This window comes from Alligator sinensis, unplaced genomic scaffold (genome assembly GCF_000455745.1).
Source record: "Alligator sinensis unplaced genomic scaffold, ASM45574v1 scaffold205_2, whole genome shotgun sequence".
In the NCBI taxonomy this organism is placed as follows: domain Eukaryota; kingdom Metazoa; phylum Chordata; order Crocodylia; family Alligatoridae; genus Alligator; species Alligator sinensis.
This window is the reverse complement of record NW_005842563.1, coordinates 609,934-633,932: the sequence shown is the minus strand read 5'-3', so window position 1 is coordinate 633,932 and position 23,999 is coordinate 609,934. Positions and strand designations below refer to the sequence as shown.

Here is a 23,999-nt window from a genome sequence, read left to right as displayed (position 1 = left end):
CCTCAGCAGCCTTACCTGGGGTCCTCAGGGCCTCCCAGGGAAGCAGCAGTGCCAGTCTGGCTTCTCAGAGTCTGGCCAGCAGCCAAAGCATGGCTCTGGCTAGCCAGGCTCCGTGTCTGGTGACACATGCTACTGCTGCATACACTGGACTGCTTTTTTCAGCAGTGGTTTCTTTTTACAGCAGGATCTCCCGGTGCCAAATTTTGGCACCTCACTACAAATTAGCAGCATGGCAAAAGGGCTTATGTGCACCACATGTGGTGTGTGGCACCTCAAACTGCTTTGAGGCATTGCAAACCACATTTGCATGCTCATCTGAACATGCCCACTGAGGACATCTCAATTGAGACTGGACTATGCACTAAAATCTAATTGAATGAAACAATCCTGTTTTAGTGAGAGGATGGATTAGAGAACCTAATCAGTCTTTTACATCTGATTTCTGTGGCCCACACATTTTCCTCTCTGACCTCCACCTTCAGATCTCAGTGCATCTCAGGTGAGTTGTGTATTTTTTGAGTAAAAGATACTGTTTTCTGTGGACAAAGCAGCAGGAAGGGGAAAAAAAACCACTGAGAAAATATAGCCAATGAGTAGAGGCCACATCTAATCTTCATACCCTTATGTATGAGTACTTTTATGCAGGCACTCAAATACAGAATCATAGAAAAATAGGGTTGGAAGGGGCCTCAAGAAGCCGTCTAGTCCAACCCCATTCCCAGGCCCCCCATCAAAACCTTTCCAGACAAGTGTTTGTCTGATCTGCTTTTATAAACTTTCAAGGATAGATTCCATAACCTCTTTAGGAAATCTGTTCCGATGCTTCAACACCTTTGTAGCTAGAACATTTTTCCTAATATCAAACCACAATTTCCCTAGCAGAAATTGATGACCATTGCTTCTAGTCCTATCTCCATCCTATTTATAACCACCCTTCAGGTATTTCAAAACTGTTATCAAACCCCACTCTACTCCCCATCTCCTCTTCTTCAGAATAAATAATCCCAGTTCTTCTAACCTTTTTCTTTTAAATCATGTCTCCTAGACTTCTAGTCATTGCTTTGTTTTCTGCTAGACTCTTTCTAATTTGTCTTCATCCTACAGGAAAGGAAGTGCCCAAAACTGGGTTCCAGATACACAGTACACTACGTGAGTAGTGCTGAATAGAACAGAAGAATCACTTCCCTTGATTTGCAAGTGATCTCCCTCTTAATGCAGTGCAGTATGCTCTTGGCCTGATTTTGAACAAGAGCATACTGGTCAGCTTCTAGTTCATTATAACACCCAAGTCATTTTCTGCAGTACTGCAGTCTAACCAATTATTCCCTGGTGGGCATGTCTACACATACATTAATGCACCGTTGTTACTGCACGTTAAGTTTAGCACCTGTAATAACTGGCATTACTGCACAGTAGTGCCAGTGCATGGTCTTTTAGTGATGCTAATGCACAGTAGACTAATTCTACTGCACATTAGCACAACTTTTGCCATGATGCACTAATGCACAGAATTAGTCTACTGTGCATGTAGTGTCTCAGGTAGATGTGCCCAGTCTGTATATACATATGTGATTGTTCTGTTCTAAGTCAATTAATTTACACCATTTTTCCAGTTTATCAAGATCCTAATCCAGTTTATCAATTTCCAGTTAAGCAAAGTCCTGAATACCAATCCTACACTTCAGAATATCAGCTCCACCGAGCTTGGTGTCATCTGCTCAGTCCTATCCTCCAAATCATTAATTAAGATATTGAACCCAGGACAGACCCCTGAGAGCCTTTAGACATTGAACCATTGATGATTAAAGATCCATACAGTGATGTATCCATCTTACAGTATTTTTGTCTAGACTGCATATATATTTGCCCGATCACTAATTCAGTGAGAGCATTGGACCTCAGATATAAATATGTTTTCAACTATGACTGTTTTATGATAAAATCTTTGTAAGGTACTGAGGGTGAGAACAGAATACCAGACTTACAGAATTTGTTTAATTGTTTAGCTCTATCCTGATAAACGATATCACCCTAAGAAATCCTTGCCTCTAAAAAATACAGCAGATGGCAACCTGTTAAAGAGTAATTGCTTCAATTGTATATTCTGTTTTTCCTTCCTTTATTTGTTTTTTCCTGTGCCTGCTGCAGTAAGGAAACTGTAACAAGGTCCATTTATCTCATTGGAGTTGTGTTTATAATTCAGGTTTGGCGTGGTTATATCCAGATGAAGAGAACTGAGAAAATTAGAGAAGAGGAAATGATATTTCTGGGAATGGTAAGTTGTGCTGCCTAAAGTATATAAAATATTTTTCAGATTTTGCCTTTTAGAGTTTTATAATTTAACAGGAGAAAACAAGAAATTAATTCATAAAGAAATCCACCTATTTTAAAAGGGTCTCTGTGATTAAAGAACTAAAATGATGGATTGTTCCTTTACCACACCATTAATCTTGTACTGAAAACTTCTGTGTTATACATAGATCCCGTGTCTACACTAGTGTGGATTCAGCCAGAATAACATTTGCCCCAGGCTTAGGGGAATTTAAGGCAGATATAGCAAAGGAACGAAATGATGCTAGATCAGTCCAGCATAAAATGTCTGAGTACTCAAGCTGCCATAATTTTGAAGCAGAGCTGAAGCTGTCAGATCTTTGTATCATGCCCTTGTACAGACCTATTCTCATTGCAGGTATATGGTTGGGGAAGTAATAAAAGAAGCTGCCAAAACATATCCTCTGGTCCATATTGGTAGAAATAACTAAAACATCATCTCAGATTACATGGCATGAAGAGGCAAAAGACGGAGATGTAAATCCATGTGACCTGTAGTGGGGAAAGAAGGGCCCTGGAAAATCAACTTCTTATTCCAACATCATGTCTTACTTGCATGGGTTGAGAAGTGTTGCTTTCCCCTGGCTTCCTTGTTCCTAGGATATGAAGCTTCTACCAGCAGTCAGCTGGAAATGTGAATAGACTTTTGCTTTACAACTGACATTCTCTTCCTTCAAATCCATTATCTGTGCTCCACCATTACTCTTTGGTTTTTATGTCACGTGATACTGCACAGGTACCAGACCCACAAGCTTCTTTTAACTACTGCTACAACACATTGTGGGTGCATCTACATGTGCACTTTACTGTGGAGTTAACTAATTATCTGTACAGTAAAGAGTCACAATCTAGATGTGCACCCCTATTAGGGCACAGTAAACTAATTAACTCCGCCATAGGATCATACTGCCCGGTACAACTACTATCCAATGGTGAAGTATTTACTTGCACTCAAATGCATGTGTAGACTGTAACAAGGCTGGCTGGGGCACAAGGGTGCTACAGTGTGGGGAGTTTATTCAGGCGCACTAATTTCATATGTAGATGCACCCAGTTAGAACTAAATTTCAAACAAAGCCCTTTTACAATATTGCCTTACAATAATATTCACTGACAACAATAATATTCACTCTATTTTGTTAGCTTTACTCTTCTGGGCATGATGTTTTATATTCTACAGCTATTAAAATATAATTAAAGAAAATCAGAATTAACATTTATAATTAAACTCTCTACTTCCTCCAAACATAGGTTGTACGGTTTTCTTACCAAACAGTGAAATTATTCTTAGCAAGATCACACTTACGAAAACAAGTTCTATCCCTAAGAATATATATTTACAGAAAAGGAGCATTACTTAAGAATCTTCTGATTCTTTCCACAGAAATAAATTAAAATTACCTAACGTTATATCAAGTTGCGTGGGAAAATCTTCCCATTAAATAAAGTCTTCCCGTCTTAAATAAAATCTTGTTATAGAGTCTTTCCTTTCATTTCTCCTGTAGCTTCTATGAATGTTGTGGTCCTTTGTGGTCAGATGAGGAGTGGGTGCTTATTTTGATTCTCTCTGATTTTCTCACTGAAGTCTGTGAGCAAACTCCCAGAAACTTCAACAGGAGCAGACTCAAACTTCTAGAATGCTTGGATTTACTGAACATAAAAATTTTGGAAAATATAATTTGGGAAATTTAAGGGATCATTTTTTGTCAAATTCCAAAATGTTTACCTAAAAGACGTTGAGACCACTGTAGAACACTGTAGGAGATAGTGAGTTATGATTTGGTATATAGCTGCATTTTTTTTCATGGGGCTAGTATCAAGAGTGAGACGAATAATGGATATGAAGACAGCCAGGTACTATATACTTCGGGAAACATAATCCCTCTCATCCCCATGAATGGATAAAAATTTAACATGGCATTGAGTCTATTTGAATCCTGACCTTCGTTTAGAAATTGATAAATGCAACGCTGCACTTATAGCCTTTACTCTTTATCAAATATCTAATCAAAGGATATGGGGGAAACAGATCTACCAAATAAAAATTTACCTTTTTTTCCAAAGTTTTCATAGTCCTGATTTGCATTTTTCCTGTATTTTTCATGCCACATTCCCTTCTGTGGCCTCCAAGGGAAATGAGTGGCAAACGAGCATCAGTCCATTTTGATAGATAGGCAGTGAGCTCCAGAGGTCAAGCCCCTTTGATGTATGATCATGTCAGGCCTCTAACAAATGAGTCCACAACTTCATGTGTAAATATGTTGAATTTGCTTTTCTATTTCTTTCAGACTTAGATAAATTAGAGACCTGGCCATCCACAAATTTAAACCCTCTCCAAAGGAGTCCCAACTTCTATCGCAATAAATATAAATTCTCTTGTGATTACTGTTTTTAAATTATGTGTAAATTATTATCATTTGGCTGATTCTTTAAAATTGACTTTGAAATTCTTAATAACAATTTTGTAGCATTCAGTTATATTAATCTAACAAAAATGTGATGATACAAGAAACAAAGATGATTCGAGAACCATCCTGTCTGCCTTTGAATTCAGAGTGCTTCATGAAAGGCCATTATATTTGTTGCCTGCTTAAAACAGGGAAAATTCTATGTTTTCTGGGTTTGGATTCTATTTATTTTGTCCAGTGTCAAAGTAGCCCATTTACCAGAGATTTTTCTTGGCTCTAGAGCAAAGTCTTGTTGTTATTATTATTTATTAGAATTTAATTGCAGGAACAGCATGATTCCCTCAGCACTTGTTTTTCTAAATCTCAAATAAATCATGATTCACAAAATGTGCTTAATTTAAAAAAAGCAGCAGCCTCACCAGGAACACATATATCTTCATAACTGTATCCTGACCTGCTTCCTGCTCTTCCTCATACTTTTGCCATGGAGCTTTGTACTAGCAGCTTTATAGTTAAGGCTGCAACCAACATTCCAGTGTTTATTTTCTCTTTTAACTATGACTTGGATGAGAGAGAAGTCCACTACATTTGATTATCTTGAAAGTGCATACTGTATCCAGAGGAAACCTAACTTTTTCTCCTACTCTCAGTATTTTAAAGGTATAGATCAGCCAAAGTGTGCCATGTTTCAGATTTATGACTCCGCCCCCCACCCTCCCCAGGTCTCCCTGCCAGCTGGGACTGCTCTACCCCGTCTCAACATGCTGCTGCCCCTGGCACACATTTAAACACTGCACCTGGGAGCAATAAACTCCAATGTGAACTGTACTGGAGTTTATTCCTATGTGCTAATTGCACATGTAGATGCACCCAGTGTCTGGTTTTTTACCTATCAGAAACAGACAGCTGTTAAGATTTTGGTCATTGGGGACCAAATTCATCAGTGTTCTGTAGTTGGTTTTGTGTTGTCCCAGTGATACAAATCAACCATTAACCTGGCCTTACTCAATTTCCTTGCTTGATTCACTTGCTGACAGAGGTCCTGTTTTCACTGAAATCTGGGGGAGCTGCTTTCATAACATAGCCAAATCCTCTGAGGAACTAAAGGCGTCCTGAAGTCAGTGGGAGTTGAGGATAGTCAGCACATCTTTGATGATTCTCAAAACCTGGCTGGATTAATCCTTTTAGAAGTACAGACTTGTTCTCCAGCTGCACTTCATAGGCTCAAAATGCAGATTAATTTAAAGAAACTTATGTTAGAACGGATTTTCAATAGAGGTTATTTGCAAACTGGCTGCTTCTGCATATGTACAGCCTGTGGAAAAGTCTGAAAAAATCAGAGAAAGAGGATAGGAAGTATTGTATGCCCTGGAGACTGACTGTAATATTGTAAATTTGGATTGCCTTGGGCAACAATAACTGGTTGGTGCAGACTATAAGTGTAGAATAGGCAGCAGGGATTGTTTGCATCTAGTGTTGGTGTGTCCATTTCACTCTACATTACAAGGGATTGAGGGCTCAGTCCCACAAGGCACTAAGCACTTTGTCCCCAATCTGACAAAACTAATACGTGTTTAACTTGAAACACAGAGGCAGTCAGTCCCGTTAAAGTTAAGTGTTTTACATATTTAAGGAATTTATGGGATTGGGCCCACAATTTGCTGGATGTGTGGATATATTAATACCAGCCTGGTCTCAAAGGCATATCAACTAGTGTACACTGTTATGTAGCTTTGACACTGTGCAGGATTTATACTCCTATCCAAAGGGAGTCTCTGGTACAATGTGTGTTAACATAAAACTTTTTCATATTGTTTTTTGGATGGTTATTCCTTCTTCTCTATGGTCTTCAAGTTAAAGGATATTAGGTGGTTTTAAATAAATAACTTCTCTTTCCTATTCACCTCTTCTAAACCTACCCTAATTTAGGCATGTTGTTTTGAGTAATGATTATATTTATATTGGAGGAAACAAGTCTGGATTTGCCAAACATTTTTGTATGGTTTAAATTCTTAAAATACATTACATTTCAACCAGTCAAAAAAAATCAGTATTTCCCAGAATAGTCTTCTGTGTAAACATTGGAGGCTAGAGCTAAATACATTACATTGGATATAACAAACTGCAAACTCTATAAATAAGAAGAACATGAAATAATTCCAATCTCCTAAAAAAGGGCAAAGAGAAGAGCTGAGAGGTACCCAAAAGTTTGTTTGTATTAAACATAAGGATTAAATGCTTTTATCATGTACATGATGTTCCCAAAGCCAGAATAAAGAACCTTTTGTATTACCATATTTAGGTTTTTCCCCCCCAATCAGCATGGGGATAAAAACTCCTTGTTTTATATTTACATACAGGGAAACCTAATTAAATCCACTGTCATAAAACTGCTGCCAGAAGCAGCACGTGCTTAGTAATGTAAATCAGGTATGAAATTGATTAAATGCAGCCAACACTGAGCATGATGGGCACCTATACATGTGACAGAGCTCTGTTTCAAAGTGTGCTAATTAGCACCCATTGGAGCAGACTTGATTAATAGAGTCTGCTGCAAGTCTGCTGGAGTGTGCTAATTAGTGTGCTTCAGCAGCCTCCATGTTGTTTATTTAGCATCCTCGCATTTCAAAATGGCAACGGGGGCTTTAGTTAAACAAGCTTTAGTTAAAGTGCCCACACCACCATTTTGAAGCATGGGACACTGAATATATGTGATGCTCGTGTGGCATATATTGGGCAAACATACTAATAGGAATTTTTTTTTTGGCCCTTAAAATATGCAGATGTTCCCTCCACAGGGAATTGGCACTGGGCTTGGAGGTACTGCAATACCAGGCTGGCTCCAGGAGGGCCAGAGGCAGCCCTGACACCCTCTCCTTGGTGCCAAAAATGCTTGATCTTAGCCAAAAAGCCAAGATGCTGCATGGCCCTTAAAAAAAAAAGGTGGTTGCTCCTCCCAGGGGGTGACTGGCACCAGGCCTGGAGGTACTGCAATAGCAGGCCAGCACTGGGAGGGCCAGAGTGAGCTAGCCCTGAAACCCTCCTCTTGGTACTAAATATGCTTGATTTTAGCAAAAGACTGAGATGCTGGTAGGAACCCACCAAAAAGATAAGTCCAGGATAGCCCACCTGAATAAGATATATGGTAGTGCCCATTGTATTCAGTCTTCTCAGCATTAACTCTTTTTCAAGCCATGATGAGCCACTACATTGAATACATTTCAACTTCCTTCACTCCCACACCTGAGCTGTGCCTTTCTTCCCCATATCCAGTGATTCGTGTTTTTTCACCAGCCTTAAACGTCTGGCAGATATCACCAAATGGGGCCCCAGACCCTTCACCCAGAATCCATCTGTTGCCACCTCACTCAGCCTGTCACATATGATTAGTGTGGTCCTACCCCCTCCATGAGGTGAAGCTGGACCAAGTTGCCCCATGCCTCATCTGCATATAAATGTTTAGCGAATCCCAGGACTCATGACAAGAACACCCAGTTCCAGTCATGATTGGTGGCTAATCTGTAGGGCTGTGCAAAGCTTCAGTTGCTGATTTGATTCGGAGGAGATTCGGCAGCCAAATCTCTGAATCCGAATTGAATCAGGAGACCCATTCATCTCTCTGAATTGAATCAGAAGCCTCTGAATCAATTTGGAGAGATTTGACGTTTCAGCCATAGACACAGCTTTATATGTTTTTCCACGTACCTCAAGGTACCAGGTGTGGCTCATGAATGCTGAAATGGTGGGGCAGATGGAGAGTCCCAGGCCCCCATGCACTCAGCAGCAGACCCGGAAGTGGACTAGAAGTACTTCCGGTCCACTTCCAGGTCTGCTGAGGAGCATGCAGGGCACCCCTCCGCCCCCCAGCTTGGTGACTGGTGCCTCCTGGGCCTGGGGGGGCACCCAGGGTCCCCCTCTTGGCCAGTCAGTCCACTTCTGGGTCCGCCGCCAAGTACTTCTGGTCCACTTCTACATCCACCCCATGGGACACTCCATCTGCCCCATCATCTCAGCATTCATGAGCCATGCCTGGTACCTCAACGTATGTAGAAAAAACATATAAAGCTGTGTCTATGGCTGAATTGCTGATTCACCGAATCAGAATTGAATCTTCAGATTCAGATTCGGCTGAATCGAATCGGAACAGTGATCTGAATCAGCGAATCGAATCACTGTCCCCCGAATCCGGCCAAATCCAAATCAAATACTGCCCGCTTCGCACACCCCTACTAATTAACACGTGGATACTTTGTGGAGGGTGTCTGGAGTACACGTTTGCATTGAGCAGTGCTGAGCTATGGGGTAACCATGGCTTGAAATGCTGTTGACTCTGGTTTGGGAAGTATCCAAAGTTCCAGACTGATGGATCTGGGAGGAGACTTTCCTGGTGGTAGAGCCGCACAGACATGAACAAATGAGCTTGACTCAGTTGATTTGGAATTCAGAACTAATTTGGCCTTAAGTCAACCCCCCACCCCCCAAAAAACCCCCCAAAAACCTATGCTAAAACTTGCAGCAATTAAAAAAAAAAAAGAAGTCTATGGATACCCATAGTAATTTGCCTATATGTAAATTATTACAGACATGTTTATTTCAAAGTCAGTGTTTTCAGATTTGCCCATCACTTCAGTGTAGAGCAGGGTCTGACAGTCAGGGCAGAGGAAGAGTCTGCAGGGAGAAGAAGTTAAGGGAGCAGAGAGTAAGGGGCCACCTGACCCCCAGATTTATTTTCCTTCCTGCAGCAGTGAAAGGGAGACAAATTCAAATTTTGGAAAATTATAACAAATTTCTAAATTTTCCATACATACAATCTAATTATTGTGAGGTCATCCTATATTCATTGTCATCTTGTAGTCAAGTAAATATGGTATTTTACCATTTGTATCTATTTTCAAATCTGAACTAATTTATGCTAGTTTTGGTAGGTTTTTTTAAACTTTTATTTTCAAAATGATAAGTTATTGGGAAGTAATAGAGGCTGTCTATTTCTCTGCTATTGTGCCTTTGTTTTATGAAGCCTTGCTAATATCTAAACAAGTGGCATTTGCAATCAAAAGTATACGTAGTAAAAGAAGCTTGGCAGTATGCCGCAAAATAATAACTGAAGTAAAAATAACCAGAACTATAGGGAATTCTGTCATTCTGAATAAAAATATATTTTTCCCAATTCCACACCAAAATAATCTTCTTTAAGCATTTTATAGTCTTTAATGTTCAATAAAAACTTATTGTTAGAAAAAAATAACAAAAAATGTAAATGGAGGCTTTTTCAGTAGTTTTCTACTATGTCCTCCTACCACAATAAGTATGGATGTTTGTATGTGACACATATTTTAATTGGCAGAGCCACTGCAATGGGTCATATAGTGATGAGTTTTAATGAATACAGTACATTTCATTTAGCAGTTCTTTTTTGTGCCTAATTTGGGACATCAGAAATATAATGTATGTGGTGCTTTGAGGCTACCAATATGTATCCAGTGCAACAGAATCCAGTACTTGGATACATAACTCAAATTCGCATAAAAGGAACCCACTTTACAATGTAACAAATAGGGATACGTTCTAAGACCTCGACTGTACTGACCCCCAGACCCATTTCTACCACTCTTACAAGACAATTTTGGTACTCGCCAACAGCAGACAGTGCACATATGCATGCGGCACTATCATAATGGGGATGGCAACTAAAGAAACACGTCGCAAACAACGAGCAAGGAGCACAGATCCACACCAGAGACTATACTTTGGTGCGTGTCACTCCCAAAATGCAGGAGTGTGCCCACCAGCCAAAGCATGGCTCTGGCTAGCCAGGCTCCGTGTCTGGTGACACATGCTACTGCTGCATACACTGGACTGCTTTTTTCAGCAGTGGTTTCTTTTTACAGCAGGATCTCCCGGTGCCAAATTTTGGCACCTCACTACAAATTAGCAGCATGGCAAAAGGGCTTATGTGCACCACATGTGGTGTGTGGCACCTCAAACTGCTTTGAGGCATTGCAAACCACATTTGCATGCTCATCTGAACATGCCCACTGAGGACATCTCAATTGAGACTGGACTATGCACTAAAATCTAATTGAATGAAACAATCCTGTTTTAGTGAGAGGATGGATTAGAGAACCTAATCAGTCTTTTACATCTGATTTCTGTGGCCCACACATTTTCCTCTCTGACCTCCACCTTCAGATCTCAGTGCATCTCAGGTGAGTTGTGTATTTTTTGAGTAAAAGATACTGTTTTCTGTGGACAAAGCAGCAGGAAGGGGAAAAAAAACCACTGAGAAAATATAGCCAATGAGTAGAGGCCACATCTAATCTTCATACCCTTATGTATGAGTACTTTTATGCAGGCACTCAAATACAGAATCATAGAAAAATAGGGTTGGAAGGGGCCTCAAGAAGCCGTCTAGTCCAACCCCATTCCCAGGCCCCCCATCAAAACCTTTCCAGACAAGTGTTTGTCTGATCTGCTTTTATAAACTTTCAAGGATAGATTCCATAACCTCTTTAGGAAATCTGTTCCGATGCTTCAACACCTTTGTAGCTAGAACATTTTTCCTAATATCAAACCACAATTTCCCTAGCAGAAATTGATGACCATTGCTTCTAGTCCTATCTCCATCCTATTTATAACCACCCTTCAGGTATTTCAAAACTGTTATCAAACCCCACTCTACTCCCCATCTCCTCTTCTTCAGAATAAATAATCCCAGTTCTTCTAACCTTTTTCTTTTAAATCATGTCTCCTAGACTTCTAGTCATTGCTTTGTTTTCTGCTAGACTCTTTCTAATTTGTCTTCATCCTACAGGAAAGGAAGTGCCCAAAACTGGGTTCCAGATACACAGTACACTACGTGAGTAGTGCTGAATAGAACAGAAGAATCACTTCCCTTGATTTGCAAGTGATCTCCCTCTTAATGCAGTGCAGTATGCTCTTGGCCTGATTTTGAACAAGAGCATACTGGTCAGCTTCTAGTTCATTATAACACCCAAGTCATTTTCTGCAGTACTGCAGTCTAACCAATTATTCCCTGGTGGGCATGTCTACACATACATTAATGCACCGTTGTTACTGCACGTTAAGTTTAGCACCTGTAATAACTGGCATTACTGCACAGTAGTGCCAGTGCATGGTCTTTTAGTGATGCTAATGCACAGTAGACTAATTCTACTGCACATTAGCACAACTTTTGCCATGATGCACTAATGCACAGAATTAGTCTACTGTGCATGTAGTGTCTCAGGTAGATGTGCCCAGTCTGTATATACATATGTGATTGTTCTGTTCTAAGTCAATTAATTTACACCATTTTTCCAGTTTATCAAGATCCTAATCCAGTTTATCAATTTCCAGTTAAGCAAAGTCCTGAATACCAATCCTACACTTCAGAATATCAGCTCCACCGAGCTTGGTGTCATCTGCTCAGTCCTATCCTCCAAATCATTAATTAAGATATTGAACCCAGGACAGACCCCTGAGAGCCTTTAGACATTGAACCATTGATGATTAAAGATCCATACAGTGATGTATCCATCTTACAGTATTTTTGTCTAGACTGCATATATATTTGCCCGATCACTAATTCAGTGAGAGCATTGGACCTCAGATATAAATATGTTTTCAACTATGACTGTTTTATGATAAAATCTTTGTAAGGTACTGAGGGTGAGAACAGAATACCAGACTTACAGAATTTGTTTAATTGTTTAGCTCTATCCTGATAAACGATATCACCCTAAGAAATCCTTGCCTCTAAAAAATACAGCAGATGGCAACCTGTTAAAGAGTAATTGCTTCAATTGTATATTCTGTTTTTCCTTCCTTTATTTGTTTTTTCCTGTGCCTGCTGCAGTAAGGAAACTGTAACAAGGTCCATTTATCTCATTGGAGTTGTGTTTATAATTCAGGTTTGGCGTGGTTATATCCAGATGAAGAGAACTGAGAAAATTAGAGAAGAGGAAATGATATTTCTGGGAATGGTAAGTTGTGCTGCCTAAAGTATATAAAATATTTTTCAGATTTTGCCTTTTAGAGTTTTATAATTTAACAGGAGAAAACAAGAAATTAATTCATAAAGAAATCCACCTATTTTAAAAGGGTCTCTGTGATTAAAGAACTAAAATGATGGATTGTTCCTTTACCACACCATTAATCTTGTACTGAAAACTTCTGTGTTATACATAGATCCCGTGTCTACACTAGTGTGGATTCAGCCAGAATAACATTTGCCCCAGGCTTAGGGGAATTTAAGGCAGATATAGCAAAGGAACGAAATGATGCTAGATCAGTCCAGCATAAAATGTCTGAGTACTCAAGCTGCCATAATTTTGAAGCAGAGCTGAAGCTGTCAGATCTTTGTATCATGCCCTTGTACAGACCTATTCTCATTGCAGGTATATGGTTGGGGAAGTAATAAAAGAAGCTGCCAAAACATATCCTCTGGTCCATATTGGTAGAAATAACTAAAACATCATCTCAGATTACATGGCATGAAGAGGCAAAAGACGGAGATGTAAATCCATGTGACCTGTAGTGGGGAAAGAAGGGCCCTGGAAAATCAACTTCTTATTCCAACATCATGTCTTACTTGCATGGGTTGAGAAGTGTTGCTTTCCCCTGGCTTCCTTGTTCCTAGGATATGAAGCTTCTACCAGCAGTCAGCTGGAAATGTGAATAGACTTTTGCTTTACAACTGACATTCTCTTCCTTCAAATCCATTATCTGTGCTCCACCATTACTCTTTGGTTTTTATGTCACGTGATACTGCACAGGTACCAGACCCACAAGCTTCTTTTAACTACTGCTACAACACATTGTGGGTGCATCTACATGTGCACTTTACTGTGGAGTTAACTAATTATCTGTACAGTAAAGAGTCACAATCTAGATGTGCACCCCTATTAGGGCACAGTAAACTAATTAACTCCGCCATAGGATCATACTGCCCGGTACAACTACTATCCAATGGTGAAGTATTTACTTGCACTCAAATGCATGTGTAGACTGTAACAAGGCTGGCTGGGGCACAAGGGTGCTACAGTGTGGGGAGTTTATTCAGGCGCACTAATTTCATATGTAGATGCACCCAGTTAGAACTAAATTTCAAACAAAGCCCTTTTACAATATTGCCTTACAATAATATTCACTGACAACAATAATATTCACTCTATTTTGTTAGCTTTACTCTTCTGGGCATGATGTTTTATATTCTACAGCTATTAAAATATAATTAAAGAAAATCAGAATTAACATTTATAATTAAACTCTCTACTTCCTCCAAACATAGGTTGTACGGTTTTCTTACCAAACAGTGAAATTATTCTTAGCAAGATCACACTTACGAAAACAAGTTCTATCCCTAAGAATATATATTTACAGAAAAGGAGCATTACTTAAGAATCTTCTGATTCTTTCCACAGAAATAAATTAAAATTACCTAACGTTATATCAAGTTGCGTGGGAAAATCTTCCCATTAAATAAAGTCTTCCCGTCTTAAATAAAATCTTGTTATAGAGTCTTTCCTTTCATTTCTCCTGTAGCTTCTATGAATGTTGTGGTCCTTTGTGGTCAGATGAGGAGTGGGTGCTTATTTTGATTCTCTCTGATTTTCTCACTGAAGTCTGTGAGCAAACTCCCAGAAACTTCAACAGGAGCAGACTCAAACTTCTAGAATGCTTGGATTTACTGAACATAAAAATTTTGGAAAATATAATTTGGGAAATTTAAGGGATCATTTTTTGTCAAATTCCAAAATGTTTACCTAAAAGACGTTGAGACCACTGTAGAACACTGTAGGAGATAGTGAGTTATGATTTGGTATATAGCTGCATTTTTTTTCATGGGGCTAGTATCAAGAGTGAGACGAATAATGGATATGAAGACAGCCAGGTACTATATACTTCGGGAAACATAATCCCTCTCATCCCCATGAATGGATAAAAATTTAACATGGCATTGAGTCTATTTGAATCCTGACCTTCGTTTAGAAATTGATAAATGCAACGCTGCACTTATAGCCTTTACTCTTTATCAAATATCTAATCAAAGGATATGGGGGAAACAGATCTACCAAATAAAAATTTACCTTTTTTTCCAAAGTTTTCATAGTCCTGATTTGCATTTTTCCTGTATTTTTCATGCCACATTCCCTTCTGTGGCCTCCAAGGGAAATGAGTGGCAAACGAGCATCAGTCCATTTTGATAGATAGGCAGTGAGCTCCAGAGGTCAAGCCCCTTTGATGTATGATCATGTCAGGCCTCTAACAAATGAGTCCACAACTTCATGTGTAAATATGTTGAATTTGCTTTTCTATTTCTTTCAGACTTAGATAAATTAGAGACCTGGCCATCCACAAATTTAAACCCTCTCCAAAGGAGTCCCAACTTCTATCGCAATAAATATAAATTCTCTTGTGATTACTGTTTTTAAATTATGTGTAAATTATTATCATTTGGCTGATTCTTTAAAATTGACTTTGAAATTCTTAATAACAATTTTGTAGCATTCAGTTATATTAATCTAACAAAAATGTGATGATACAAGAAACAAAGATGATTCGAGAACCATCCTGTCTGCCTTTGAATTCAGAGTGCTTCATGAAAGGCCATTATATTTGTTGCCTGCTTAAAACAGGGAAAATTCTATGTTTTCTGGGTTTGGATTCTATTTATTTTGTCCAGTGTCAAAGTAGCCCATTTACCAGAGATTTTTCTTGGCTCTAGAGCAAAGTCTTGTTGTTATTATTATTTATTAGAATTTAATTGCAGGAACAGCATGATTCCCTCAGCACTTGTTTTTCTAAATCTCAAATAAATCATGATTCACAAAATGTGCTTAATTTAAAAAAAGCAGCAGCCTCACCAGGAACACATATATCTTCATAACTGTATCCTGACCTGCTTCCTGCTCTTCCTCATACTTTTGCCATGGAGCTTTGTACTAGCAGCTTTATAGTTAAGGCTGCAACCAACATTCCAGTGTTTATTTTCTCTTTTAACTATGACTTGGATGAGAGAGAAGTCCACTACATTTGATTATCTTGAAAGTGCATACTGTATCCAGAGGAAACCTAACTTTTTCTCCTACTCTCAGTATTTTAAAGGTATAGATCAGCCAAAGTGTGCCATGTTTCAGATTTATGACTCCGCCCCCCACCCTCCCCAGGTCTCCCTGCCAGCTGGGACTGCTCTACCCCGTCTCAACATGCTGCTGCCCCTGGCACACATTTAAACACTGCACCTGGGAGCAATAAACTCCAATGTGAACTGTACTGGAGTTTATTCCTATGTGCTAATTGCACATGTAGATGCACCCAGTGTCTGGTTTTTTACCTATCAGAAACAGACAGCTGTTAAGATTTTGGTCATTGGGGACCAAATTCATCAGTGTTCTGTAGTTGGTTTTGTGTTGTCCCAGTGATACAAATCAACCATTAACCTGGCCTTACTCAATTTCCTTGCTTGATTCACTTGCTGACAGAGGTCCTGTTTTCACTGAAATCTGGGGGAGCTGCTTTCATAACATAGCCAAATCCTCTGAGGAACTAAAGGCGTCCTGAAGTCAGTGGGAGTTGAGGATAGTCAGCACATCTTTGATGATTCTCAAAACCTGGCTGGATTAATCCTTTTAGAAGTACAGACTTGTTCTCCAGCTGCACTTCATAGGCTCAAAATGCAGATTAATTTAAAGAAACTTATGTTAGAACGGATTTTCAATAGAGGTTATTTGCAAACTGGCTGCTTCTGCATATGTACAGCCTGTGGAAAAGTCTGAAAAAATCAGAGAAAGAGGATAGGAAGTATTGTATGCCCTGGAGACTGACTGTAATATTGTAAATTTGGATTGCCTTGGGCAACAATAACTGGTTGGTGCAGACTATAAGTGTAGAATAGGCAGCAGGGATTGTTTGCATCTAGTGTTGGTGTGTCCATTTCACTCTACATTACAAGGGATTGAGGGCTCAGTCCCACAAGGCACTAAGCACTTTGTCCCCAATCTGACAAAACTAATACGTGTTTAACTTGAAACACAGAGGCAGTCAGTCCCGTTAAAGTTAAGTGTTTTACATATTTAAGGAATTTATGGGATTGGGCCCACAATTTGCTGGATGTGTGGATATATTAATACCAGCCTGGTCTCAAAGGCATATCAACTAGTGTACACTGTTATGTAGCTTTGACACTGTGCAGGATTTATACTCCTATCCAAAGGGAGTCTCTGGTACAATGTGTGTTAACATAAAACTTTTTCATATTGTTTTTTGGATGGTTATTCCTTCTTCTCTATGGTCTTCAAGTTAAAGGATATTAGGTGGTTTTAAATAAATAACTTTTCTCTCCTATTCACCTCTTCTAAACCTACCCTAATTTAGGCATGTTGTTTTGAGTAATGATTATATTTATATTGGAGGAAACAAGTCTGGATTTGCCAAACATTTTTGTATGGTTTAAATTCTTAAAATACATTACATTTCAACCAGTCAAAAAAAATCAGTATTTCCCAGAATAGTCTTCTGTGTAAACATTGGAGGCTAGAGCTAAATACATTACATTGGATATAACAAACTGCAAACTCTATAAATAAGAAGAACATGAAATAATTCCAATCTCCTAAAAAAGGGCAAAGAGAAGAGCTGAGAGGTACCCAAAAGTTTGTTTGTATTAAACATAAGGATTAAATGCTTTTATCATGTACATGATGTTCCCAAAGCCAGAATAAAGAACCTTTTGTATTACCATATTTAGGTTTTTCCCCCCCAATCAGCATGGGGATAAAAACTCCTTGTTTTATATTTACATACAGGGAAACCTAATTAAATCCACTGTCATAAAACTGCTGCCAGAAGCAGCACGTGCTTAGTAATGTAAATCAGGTATGAAATTGATTAAATGCAGCCAACACTGAGCATGATGGGCACCTATACATGTGACAGAGCTCTGTTTCAAAGTGTGCTAATTAGCACCCATTGGAGCAGACTTGATTAATAGAGTCTGCTGCAAGTCTGCTGGAGTGTGCTAATTAGTGTGCTTCAGCAGCCTCCATGTTGTTTATTTAGCATCCTCGCATTTCAAAATGGCAACGGGGGCTTTAGTTAAACAAGCTTTAGTTAAAGTGCCCACACCACCATTTTGAAGCATGGGACACTGAATATATGTGATGCTCGTGTGGCATATATTGGGCAAACATACTAATAGGAATTTTTTTTTTGGCCCTTAAAATATGCAGATGTTCCCTCCACAGGGAATTGGCACTGGGCTTGGAGGTACTGCAATACCAGGCTGGCTCCAGGAGGGCCAGAGGCAGCCCTGACACCCTCTCCTTGGTGCCAAAAATGCTTGATCTTAGCCAAAAAGCCAAGATGCTGCATGGCCCTTAAAAAAAAAAGGTGGTTGCTCCTCCCAGGGGGTGACTGGCACCAGGCCTGGAGGTACTGCAATAGCAGGCCAGCACTGGGAGGGCCAGAGTGAGCTAGCCCTGAAACCCTCCTCTTGGTACTAAATATGCTTGATTTTAGCAAAAGACTGAGATGCTGGTAGGAACCCACCAAAAAGATAAGTCCAGGATAGCCCACCTGAATAAGATATATGGTAGTGCCCATTGTATTCAGTCTTCTCAGCATTAACTCTTTTTCAAGCCATGATGAGCCACTACATTGAATACATTTCAACTTCCTTCACTCCCACACCTGAGCTGTGCCTTTCTTCCCCATATCCAGTGATTCGTGTTTTTTCACCAGCCTTAAACGTCTGGCAGATATCACCAAATGGGGCCCCAGACCCTTCACCCAGAATCCATCTGTTGCCACCTCACTCAGCCTGTCACATATGATTAGTGTGGTCCTACCCCCTCCATGAGGTGAAGCTGGACCAAGTTGCCCCATGCCTCATCTGCATATAAATGTTTAGCGAATCCCAGGACTCATGACAAGAACACCCAGTTCCAGTCATGATTGGTGGCTAATCTGTAGGGCTGTGCAAAGCTTCAGTTGCTGATTTGATTCGGAGGAGATTCGGCAGCCAAATCTCTGAATCCGAATTGAATCAGGAGACCCATTCATCTCTCTGAATTGAATCAGAAGCCTCTGAATCAATTTGGAGAGATTTGACGTTTCAGCCATAGACACAGCTTTATATGTTTTTCCACGTACCTCAAGGTACCAGGTGTGGCTCATGAATGCTGAAATGGTGGGGCAGATGGAGAGTCCCAGGCCCCCATGCACTCAGCAGCAGACCCGGAAGTGGACTAGAAGTACTTCCGGTCCACTTCCAGGTCTGCTGAGGAGCATGCAGGGCACCCCTCCGCCCCCCAGCTTGGTGACTGGTGCCTCCTGGGCCTGGGGGGGCACCCAGGGTCCCCCTCTTGGCCAGTCAGTCCACTTCTGGGTCCGCCGCCAAGTACTTCTGGTCCACTTCTACATCCACCCCATGGGACACTCCATCTGCCCCATCATCTCAGCATTCATGAGCCATGCCTGGTACCTCAACGTATGTAGAAAAAACATATAAAGCTGTGTCTATGGCTGAATTGCTGATTCACCGAATCAGAATTGAATCTTCAGATTCAGATTCGGCTGAATCGAATCGGAACAGTGATCTGAATCAGCGAATCGAATCACTGTCCCCCGAATCCGGCCAAATCCAAATCAAATACTGCCCGCTTCGCACACCCCTACTAATTAACACGTGGATACTTTGTGGAGGGTGTCTGGAGTACACGTTTGCATTGAGCAGTGCTGAGCTATGGGGTAACCATGGCTTGAAATGCTGTTGACTCTGGTTTGGGAAGTATCCAAAGTTCCAGACTGATGGATCTGGGAGGAGACTTTCCTGGTGGTAGAGCCGCACAGACATGAACAAATGAGCTTGACTCAGTTGATTTGGAATTCAGAACTAATTTGGCCTTAAGTCAACCCCCCACCCCCCAAAAAACCCCCCCAAAACCTATGCTAAAACTTGCAGCAATTAAAAAAAAAAAAGAAGTCTATGGATACCCATAGTAATTTGCCTATATGTAAATTATTACAGACATGTTTATTTCAAAGTCAGTGTTTTCAGATTTGCCCATCACTTCAGTGTAGAGCAGGGTCTGACAGTCAGGGCAGAGGAAGAGTCTGCAGGGAGAAGAAGTTAAGGGAGCAGAGAGTAAGGGGCCACCTGACCCCCAGATTTATTTTCCTTCCTGCAGCAGTGAAAGGGAGACAAATTCAAATTTTGGAAAATTATAACAAATTTCTAAATTTTCCATACATACAATCTAATTATTGTGAGGTCATCCTATATTCATTGTCATCTTGTAGTCAAGTAAATATGGTATTTTACCATTTGTATCTATTTTCAAATCTGAACTAATTTATGCTAGTTTTGGTAGGTTTTTTTAAACTTTTATTTTCAAAATGATAAGTTATTGGGAAGTAATAGAGGCTGTCTATTTCTCTGCTATTGTGCCTTTGTTTTATGAAGCCTTGCTAATATCTAAACAAGTGGCATTTGCAATCAAAAGTATACGTAGTAAAAGAAGCTTGGCAGTATGCCGCAAAATAATAACTGAAGTAAAAATAACCAGAACTATAGGGAATTCTGTCATTCTGAATAAAAATATATTTTTCCCAATTCCACACCAAAATAATCTTCTTTAAGCATTTTATAGTCTTTAATGTTCAATAAAAACTTATTGTTAGAAAAAAATAACAAAAAATGTAAATGGAGGCTTTTTCAGTAGTTTTCTACTATGTCCTCCTACCACAATAAGTATGGATGTTTGTATGTGACACATATTTTAATTGGCAGAGCCACTGCAATGGGTCATATAGTGATGAGTTTTAATGAATACAGTACATTTCATTTAGCAGTTCTTTTTTGTGCCTAATTTGGGACATCAGAAATATAATGTATGTGGTGCTTTGAGGCTACCAATATGTATCCAGTGCAACAGAATCCAGTACTTGGATACATAACTCAAATTCGCATAAAAGGAACCCACTTTACAATGTAACAAATAGGGATACGTTCTAAGACCTCGACTGTACTGACCCCCAGACCCATTTCTACCACTCTTACAAGACAATTTTGGTACTCGCCAACAGCAGGCAGTGCACATATGCATGCGGCACTATCATAATGGGGATGGCAACTAAAGAAACACGTCGCAAACAACGAGCAAGGAGCACAGATCCACACCAGAGACTATACTTTGGTGCGTGTCACTCCCAAAATGCACTGCACAAAGCAGCTGACTGAGGGCTTCCACCACACCGATCATGTAAGAGTGAATTTACCTCGCATATAACAAATTTTTGGTATAAAGAGTCATCGCATAAGTGTGAATTTGCACATACAGAACCTGCATAAAGTGAGGAAAACCTGTATTTGGTAAGAAGAGAGACATGTTTAAAGTATATTCTCATAGTTAGTTTGGAGGCATAAAGGAGTACCACAAAAAAAATCCCAATTAAGTAATAGCATGAGAAGCTTGAAAGCAGACTAAGTGAATTTTCATTGGACTGAAGTTTGATATTCCATAGAGTAATTGACCTCTGATGGGCTAGAGGATGAACTGCTTAACCCTTTCAGGTAAGCAGTTACTCATATGTGCAGTCATATTTAATTCAGTGTAACTTAGTGTGGGTAAGGGTGTCTGTAATCCGACCATTAATAAATATGCTTTTTGCTGAGAAAAATGGCTCTCTACCAGAAAGCGTATTGTCAAACACATAAAAAAGACCAAAAAAACCCCAAATAGCTAATAAACTAAATCTAGTTAAAGAATAAAACCTTGTAGATTATAAAACATTGAATTATACAAAAGCGAAATATATACACTCTAGAAATCCCATAAAAATGTGCAGTTTTGGTTTGACCCACAGGTCAGAAAAAAGAAACTGAAATACTTTGTCCTGAAAGAAGTAAATAAAAGTACAGTAAAACCTATCTTTCAGGGACTATATGAATATTGGTCCTGGTATATAACATAGAAAAATATATATATTTATTTGATCAAAATCTATTTTTCCTCCTAAATGTGCTCTTAATGGAACAATTGAAGAGCAGTTAGTTCCACAGCATGGGGCATTCTATACACAGAAGTATAGCCTTAAGGATGTTCAGCCAGCCTGCACACCTCTAAGTGTTTTATAATGAACAATAAAGCAGTCTGGCTTGGAAAAAGAGTTTTGAAGCTGACTAAGCACAAAGTGAGTCTTTTCAACCTAAGGTGGTCTCCTCAAGTGAGTTTTTAAGTGAAGAGTATTAAATGAAGAGACGTTGCTTCATGTGGTCTTACCTTAAAAATGCAGGGAGCATCTACTTCCTCCTACTGGAAGACCTTTTTGTTCTATAAAACTTAAAATATTATTTGGAAAGAAGCAAAGAATAGAAGCAAGCAGCTTGCTCATCAGTATCCTTGTGACTGATGAGATGGAATAAAATTCTCTTTTAGACAAATGTCCATTTTGCCTTATTAATTTAAACAAGGATTTTAAAGACAAAGCCCATCAAACATTAGCTAAGCATTTTGAGTTAATGGACCATATAGTCCTATTTTCCCCACAAACTCAGGAAGCTTCACATTATGTCCTATTTTTACAGCAACATCAATTATTAATATGTATACTTTTGCTGACAGAAGACCTCTCTAAAAATGTGAGTTTCGTTATCCAGTTCTGGGTCATTAACTGTGGAAAGCTTGTAAATATAATGGTTTATTCACATGGGAAGCCTTCATTAAGATGCATTATTCTACAGCTGATGTGGCGGTTGTGCATTATCAAGTTCGCTGTTTCCATCTAATATTTGCAATTTGTTTTTAAATGAGTTGCTGTTTGTTGGGGAAGTTAACAAATTTGAATTTCACATGGCCAGAGAAATTTCTTTAAGATGCAAAAATGCTTCTGCCCCCAAGGAAAAGCTATTTATTAGCCTCTGACTGGAGAATACCTCCCCCAGATTCAGAAGTAGCCCCATTAGAGGCATTCAAAGAAACAAAGTGAAAAAGAATTTGGTTTTTATTTTTTTTACTAACATGCTCATTAAGTATATAAATCTATGAAAACACACCTGATATCCTGTTTTGTATGGCACTTTAAGAATGTGACTACGAATGGAATAATGTTCTGAAACATTATAGCAGATGACTTTTCAGCTGGAACCTGTGGTAACTGGAGTTAGTGGGACCATTACTGTCATGGGGGATACAGAGGGTCAAACTTTCTAACAGTTTACTGTTTACTTCCTCTAGTCTTGGATGCTCTACATCAGTGTTTCTCAACCCATGGTACACGTACCCCTAGGGGTACATGAGACATGGGCAGGGGGTACACAGGTGCCGTGTTTTGAGTTTGGTCCACCCTCCTGCCTGGTGGGTTGGAGGTGTCTTTGCCTTTTGGGGCTGAAAGTTCCTGCCACCACCCCCCTCCCGCCACGACCAGTGCACTGGGGCTTTCACTCCCCAACGTCAGTGTGCCAGGGCACAGGGAGGGGGGCCCCACACAGGCTGCTTAGCCCAAGGCTGTGGTCCACAAGAAAAAAGTGGGACTTGGCTCGTGGCTCCGAAACCAGAAGTGCCACAGTGAGACTTCTGGTTTCGCTTTTGCCACGTCGATTGGCAGGTAGTACCAAGGATTGAGAACCACTGCTCTACATGTATAGGTTATGGTCCATGCTCCTTTCCTTTAAAGGACGTAAAAGAACTCAACCAGAGTCACCCTGCTGGGTTGTGTAGGTTCTTTGTTATCTCTGATATACAAGAGGCCCTTAAAGCAGCTTACAGAGACCAGACAATGTTAACGCGGTATATCTAGGATACATACAAGGGTTTGAGAAATCTGGAATCCTACAGTAGGTGAAACTTAAGAGGACTTAAAATAGAAACTTTCATTACAACGTTGACAGCTTAAGGCCTAAGCACAGCTGCAATATGCTATACTCTTTGGTTATCTATAAATGAAGAAGACAGAATGTTTTTTCTCTAATTCAAAATGTCATGATTACTGTCAATTTTATTTAAAATTAAAAATAGACTTTTCAACTGGTGTAAAAGAATTAACATATATTGTATATAATCAGTTTCCGTGTTTCCTTGTGTATTCCGTTTTCCCTGGAAGTTGTTTGGGTCTTTTAAATGACACATATTTTTGAAAATTCAATTATAAATATACAAAAGTCAGTGGTGGTACCCAGGAGTAGGGGAAGAACCTAAAACTAGCCAGTTTTGTTTCTAGATAAATCACATTAGCGTGCTCTTTGTAATTTTTCAAAATGAT

The 23,999-nt window shown here is 39.6% G+C and overlaps 1 protein-coding gene across 5 annotated transcripts in view; it reads left to right on the top strand.

Annotated features, from left to right (window-relative positions):
- The window catches only part of IQCA1 (IQ motif containing with AAA domain 1), a 210,441-nt gene that overhangs the window by 38,966 nt on the left and 147,476 nt on the right, over positions 1-23,999 (top strand). For all 5 annotated transcript variants that reach the window (XM_006032340.2, XM_025214087.1, XM_025214088.1 and 2 more), the window contains one exon: positions 2,204-2,275. In XM_006032340.2, the coding sequence (XP_006032402.1) occupies positions 2,204-2,275 (72 nt within the window). The remainder of the gene's footprint in view (positions 1-2,203; positions 2,276-23,999) is intronic.